The sequence below is a fragment of the Tribolium madens genome, unplaced genomic scaffold (assembly GCF_015345945.1).
Source record: "Tribolium madens isolate multiple individuals breed KSU strain unplaced genomic scaffold, Tmad_KSU_1.1 Scaffold_7;HRSCAF=85;Tcas5.2_LG10, whole genome shotgun sequence".
In the NCBI taxonomy this organism is placed as follows: Eukaryota; Metazoa; Arthropoda; class Insecta; order Coleoptera; family Tenebrionidae; genus Tribolium; species Tribolium madens.
In genome coordinates, this window is record NW_025401050.1 from 10410558 (window position 1) to 10417544 (window position 6987).

Below are 6987 nucleotides of genomic sequence, written 5' to 3' on the forward strand. Positions count from 1 at the left end.
TAGCCAACTTATGTAATTTGATATGGGAAATCCAGATCTGTCAGTTAAAGTTAGCAGGGCCTACTAGATCAGAAGATATAGTCAAATATTGATAAAGTTTAAAGCAAAATTATGGAAAATGGCCTCAAAATTTGTTAATAAATTTTTGTATTGCTAAAAACCATAGCTATCTTATAAAATTTGATCTGGGGAATACAGATCTGTCACTTAAAGTTAGCTCCGCCTACTAGATCGGGAGATATGGTCAAATATTAATATAGTCTGAGGCAAAATTATAAATTCGTGGAAAATAGCTTTAAAATTTGTTAATAAATTTTTGTTTTATTAAAAACAGTGGTTTTCTTATGTAATTTGATCCGAAGAGTCCAGATCTGTCACTTAAAGTTAGCTCCGCCTACTAGATTTGGAAATATGGGTAAATATTTTAGTTGTCCAAAACAAACTTTAAAGATCCTGGAAAATAAGCTCAGAATTTCCAAATTAATTTTTTGTTTTTGTTAAAATCGCATCAGTCTTATGTAAATTTGTCTAAGAATTCCAAATCAGTCACTTAAATTGATCCCCGCCTACTAGATCTAAAAATATCAAAGGATGTGGTTAACCTGTGATTAATTCTAAACCGGTTTAAAACTTTTGGGACTTTTTCTTGTTTAAAACTTATCCCGATTATAATTTTTGCTCTGTTTGCGGACCTTGTTAATAATTAGCACCGCATTGTCGACTAATCTCGTGAGAGTTTCCCTAAACACAAACTTTTCAGCTCAACTCTGTAACAAATCATCAAGTTTTGTATCGTCGTTTTTCAGCAGTAACTGAAAAGTATTTTCGAGAGTGGAAAAACACGACGATAATTGGAAAAGTATCCGTGTTTTTGGATTCGGTGGGTAAATACTTTTCGGGAAGTTTTAATGAACGTTAAATAATCGATATCGGGAAACTTCCAACACCGAAAAGGGGAAGAAAAATGCTTTATTGAAGTTACAATTGTGGGTCAAAAGTTACGAAAGTGATTGTGTAATGTGTTTTGTTACCAAAGTGGATATTTTTTGGTAAATACAGTTTCAAAACTGTTTTTGTGTTTTTTTGACCTTTCTATACAAAGAAATAAGAAACATCACAAAAAAAAAATGTGAAATTTTTTGTATCATTAAGTATTTTTTTTTAATCTAGTAGGCGGAGTTAGTTTTAACTGACAGATTCAAAATTAGTAAACAATTTTACATAAAAAATAATTTTTTGTTAAAAAGCAAAAAATATTTAAGAGATTTTTGCCAATTTTCCAGCATGTTGACTTTTGTTCTATCTTCTATCATCTTCCGATACTTTTAAATCTAGTAGGCGGAGCTAATTTTAAGTGACAAATTTAGAATTAGAAAACAATTTTACATAAGAAAAATTGTTTTTTTTTGTTAAAAAGAACATAATATTTAAGAAATTTTAAGCGATTTTCCAGCATTTTTGGTTTTTGTCCTAGAAAACTTCTATATCTTACGATATTTTAAAGTTTAGTAGGCGGAGCTAATTTTTAGTGACAGATTTAGAATCAGTAAACAATTTTACATAAAAAACTGCAATTTTATTAGAAAGAGAAAAATATTTAAGAAATTTTAACCAATTTTTAACCATTTTTGGTTTTTGTCCTAGACAACAAATATATCTTTTGTTATTTTTAGATCTAGTAGGCGGAGCTAATTTTGAGTGACAGATTCAAAATTAGTAGATATTTTTACATAAGAAACATACTTTTTTATTAAAAATAAAAAAATATTTAAAAATTTTTAAGAGACTCCAGCATTTTTGGTTTTTGTCCAAGGAAACTTCTATATCTTTCGATATTTTTAGATCTAGTAGGCGGAGCTAATTTTGAGTGACAGATTCAAAATCAGAAGATACTTTTACATAAAAAACACACTTTTTTATTAGAAAGAAAAAATTATTTAAAAAATTTTAAGAAATTTTCCAGCATTTTTGATTTTTGCCCCAGACTACATCTATATCTTTCGATATTTGTAAATCTAGTAGGCGGATTTAAGCTTAAGTGACAGATTTGGATCCGTCGGACAAAAGTACACAAGAAAGTGACAATTTAATCAATAGATAAATATATTTACAAAATTTAAACTGATTTTTACATTTTTTTTAAGTTTTACTTAAACACCAGCAACATCAAGCGATTTTATCCAATCTAGTGAGCCGAGCAAATTTCAGATGCCAAATTCGAGTCTTTCAAGTAAAATTCCTTGAGTGAATTTTAATTTATTACGAAAGAAATCCGTTTTTATGAATTTTGAAGCTTTTTCCTGTTTTTTTTTATATCACAATTATGTAAAAACGTCCACACATCCCTAATCCCCCCCCAAGTCGCCCTAAAGCCATCCATCCGTAACGATGATGTCTGGTGTAAAATATTGTCCAGACAGGTCCGCATTTTAAATAAACTCAAGTTCCGAAAAACGTGTCGCGCATATAATGTGAGTCTCATTTAAAGTAGAAAAAAATTCAAATTAAGTTGCTTTAATGGCAAAATCGGATAAAATGTCTCTTTTAAGAGGAGTGTCGCATGAAGGTCGACCGGCCCGCACCGCCTTGACATTAAACTGAATTAGATTTTTGCACGTAGTGCCAACGCAAGGAAAAAAAATATCAAAAAATCAATAATCCCGTTTTCACATTCCAATCAGGTGCTCCATGATTTATGGGGGTTTCACACTTAATCCCGGTTTTGTTTCAGGTCAGGAGTACGTCATCACCGGCCCTGCTGACACCCAATTCATCCCTAATTATCGACAAAATCCCGATTTTAATCCCTTCAGGCCCAATTTCCAGCAAATTGACTCCTACCTTCCTAGGGATCTCCAAACTTCGGATCTCCCTTACCACTTGCAACAAACCCTCCCCCAGTATCGTGTGACCACGAAGACGCCCCCCAGGTACTCCTACCAACCCCAATTCGACTATCGGAGCTCACAACCGGCACCATTCCGCCCCCAGGACCAGATAGTACCATCAACACACCGACCCAACTACTCCCATTTATTCCCACACTCACATAATAGGAACCCCCAAACTGAGACTTTCCTGGGGGAAATCACCCTCCAAAGCCCAGCTGACGTTCCTCCCAAATACGAGGATTTTAATCCCAAAACCCAGACTGATAAAACCAACGTTGTGACAATAGGCGGAAGAGGGAATTTTCTGAATCATAGGACTAGGATTTTTGCCCCTGAAACCACCCAGAAGTTGCCCCAAGTCCGGGAGTACTATGTTAACAAAAATGGGAATGTTTTTAGTACCACTCGAGCACCCATAATCCCAAAAAGCACAACTGAACGTACCAGGAGGAAGAATTTTTATCCCACTAGTGGTACCACCACTATTACTAGTACCACAACCAAAAAGCAGAACGGTTTAAACTTTGAATCACTTCTAGAGGAACCAATCAAAGGTTCCAATGCCAATGATGATGTTGTCGAAGTTGTCAAGTCGAAGAAGGAAGAATTGACAACTCAAAGTCAAGATGAGAGTACCACCGATTTTGACTATGATACCACTCTTGATCCCTCAGTCGACTATGATAAGGAAAAAGAAGGAGAAGAAGAAGAAAAAGAAGAAGAAAAAGAAGAAGAAGAAGACCCGATTAAACATTTGGAAGAATTACGAAAGGAACATCCACGGGAAGAAGAAGAAGAAGATTACTCAACTGAAGAACAAGAAGATGATTCAAAAACCCCCAATTCTGAAGAAAGTAACAATATTCGTGATGAGGATTATGAAGAAAGTGGGGAAAACAAGACAGAAGAAGACACAACCTTGGCTGGTACCACTGAAGAAGTACCAACTACTGGAACCAAAACCGAGGCCCTTTTGGCCGAACCTGAGACGGTAATTTCAGTCGTCACGACCAAAAGTGTGGTCAATAACACCATCCTCCCCACTGCAACTCCCTTACCCAACTCTACTATAACTTCCGAGAATAGTACCGACACTTGGGTCGTAGTAGCCTCAGTCCAGACAAGTCGAAGTGTGTCTGGTGCCCGGTACCTACCCTCCGATGACGTCAAACAGGACGAAAGAATCAAACTTTTGAATGAGGAAGGTACCGAGGAACCAACTACGGTAGTACCAACCACCAAACCTAAAACTTCCACTGAGAGTTTGATCGATAAGTTGGATCGGGTCCAATCGGACCTCTCGAGTAGTGTTTTCAACGGCGGTTTGAACAACATTGCGGTTATAACCGAAATGGTGACTACTATACCTGAACCAACTCCCCCACCCAAACCGGTGGTACAAATTCGGAAGTTTTCGCCTTTGGCACGACCTTCGACAACACCAAGGTCAAAGAAAATCGAAATTGTCAAACAAGATGACTTGACTGGGTTACTACCACCAGGGTTCAAGCCCAAGTACCAAAACCGGAAGACTAGTACTACCGCCAAACCGGATTTGGACTTACCACAAGGGGATGAACCACCGAAAATTGGACGCTCGTCGGGGATTTCCAACAAGACGAAAATTACGGTGGGGGATGTAAGTGCGTTCTTACCACCCGGGTACAATAGTACCGAAAAGGACGATAGTTCAAAAATTTTGGCTAAAGTACCCAAAATTACAAAAGTTGATGATGTTTCGGCGTTTTTGCCACCTGGGTACAAAAATTTCAAAACTAGTACCACTACTACCAAATCCATTGATGGTATTCTATCCAAGGCTAAGCCTATTGATGATATCAGTGCTTTGTTACCACCTGGGTACAAATCTAGTACTACTAAACCTAAACCTAGCATTGAAGGGTTACTAGCCCAGGCGAAGCCTCTTGATGATATCAGTGCTTTGTTACCACCGGGTTATAAACCTAAACCTAGCCCTAAACCTAAAGGAGTTGAAGGGTTGATAGCCCAGGCTAAACCAGTCGATATTAGTGCCTTTTTACCCCCAGGTTACAAGGCTAGAACGACCCAAAAACCCTTAACAACTCCCGAAAAAGTACCATCAAGTCTTCTACCACCAGGGTACAAGTTGCGCGAAACTACAACTAGTACCACTCCTAGTACTACCACTACTAGCACTAGTAAACCTAGTGGTTTTAAGGTGGTATTCCCGAGCCGGCCTGGTGGTACCCACCGCAAATCCCCTAATAGACTTACCACTCCGTCGAGTACCAGTACAGAGGAACCACGTGCTACTGCACCTACAATTCATAAAGGATGGCCTTCTAGGTATGTTAACCCTTGGGTACCACTAGTGGTACTACTGGTTTTTTTAGGGCAACTACCGAATTCACCGGTTGGCCAACCCCTTCAACCACTCCCATCTCCATTGAGAAGCTTCTCGAAGCGGCACGAACCGCTTCCACGAGTACCACTCCGGTGGTTGATAGTACCACAAGTACCACAACAAGTACCACCACAACCACAACCACCACAACACCCAAACCGACCACTCCGGGGGTGTGCATCGGCGAGTGTGACTTGGCCGGTACCATCAAACTCGTCGGTGGTGCCAAATGGGTACCAGAGCTACTAGATCGAAATACCAAAGAGTGGCAAATTTTGGCAAACGAAGTCCAGACACAGGTTGGTACCTACCATTGGTTCAAAAATCAATTTTTGATGGGTTTTTCCAGCTTGAGGATGTTTTCGGCCGCTCAAATGTTTTGAACAAATGGTACCGCAAAATTCGGATTGATGGTTTTAGTGAAGGGTCGGTTTTGGTCGACTATTTGGTCGAATTGAATGATTTGGGACGAAAAATTGACACCCAGGAAATAAAAAAATTGTTCCATGACTCACTAGATGACAGTTCATCAAACCGTGAAGGCAAATCTTTGAACGAAACGATGAAAATGACTTTAGGGAAATTTACAGTTGACCCAAAATTCACAGATTTTGTCGGTGAGTGTTTTAGAAGGTACCAAAAATTGGGTTTTATGGTCTAAATTCCAGTTTTACCCAAACAAGCCTACCCAACGGTGGGCTATGCCGAAGATAATGTCCTATTGCCCCAATGGGCTATCGCCGTGATTGTCATAGGACTAGCGTCGCTTCTTTTCGTCATAATTTTCGGGGTTACTGTGGTAAGTTGGGCTATGGTGTCCAAATTTGGGCTAATTTTTGGGTTTAAGTTGGTCAATCGACAGAAAAATGCTAAAAAGAAGGCTCCAGTGTCGCTGACTGAGGATATGTTGAATGAACTGAACAAGAACCATATGGGTGGGCTTGATAATTATGGGGCTGAAGATTTGTACAATATGGAGGATGTGTGGAATGACAAGGGGTACGAGCCCAAGCTCGCCAAGAAGGTTGGTACTACTTAGGGAAATAACTAATTTCTTTGCATTGTTTAAAATTTTGAAACGAAGTATAGCAAATATCAAAAATTGACAATTTTAAAATTGAATCATTCCTAGAAGTCTTAGACACTTAAAAAATTGCATAAAACGTATTGGGTCAAGTTTAAAAAAATACGAATTTTTTGAGTTTTTCAAAAAATTAGTAGTAAAATCGGTTAACAAATTTTTACTTTTTTTTGTTTTGTAAATTCCGGCAAAACTGTGCCTCAATGATATAATATTTTGACCTAAACTTATGTAAAATGTTCCGGGAAATCGATTGGAGTCAAAAAAAATGCAAAATTCCTAATAGTTTTAAAGTTATAGTCGGATTTAAATTCTCGATATTTTTGAATTTATCAGAAATTTTCTCGATAACTATTCATCGTAGAGTACTGAAATTTTTAATATATGATAGAAAATTCAATTTTCTATCCAACGGTACCAAATATAAGATGTTATCTCTAATAAGTCCGGAGTTATTGCCATTAGACCGCTCCGGGTGCCAAAAATCGACCAAAATTTCGACGAAAATCAAAAAAAATTTTAACCTTAAAATTTATCCATATAACGTTTTTTACATTTATAGAGGTCTTAAACACTCAAAAAAATGCATAAAATGTTATTGGGTCAAGTTTAAAAAATTACGAATTTTT

The 6987-nt window shown here is 37.4% G+C and overlaps 1 protein-coding gene across 1 annotated transcript in view; it reads left to right on the top strand.

The window, feature by feature from the left end:
- LOC123009757 (mucin-5AC) overlaps window positions 1–6987 on the top strand; it is a 47729-nt gene that overhangs the window by 38292 nt on the left and 2450 nt on the right. Inside the window, exons 2-6 of the mRNA XM_044406267.1 lie at window positions 2732–5219; window positions 5267–5576; window positions 5627–5894; window positions 5946–6076; window positions 6125–6301. Of these exons, the coding sequence (XP_044262202.1) occupies window positions 2732–5219; window positions 5267–5576; window positions 5627–5894; window positions 5946–6076; window positions 6125–6301 (3374 nt within the window). The remainder of the gene's footprint in view (window positions 1–2731; window positions 5220–5266; window positions 5577–5626; window positions 5895–5945; window positions 6077–6124; window positions 6302–6987) is intronic.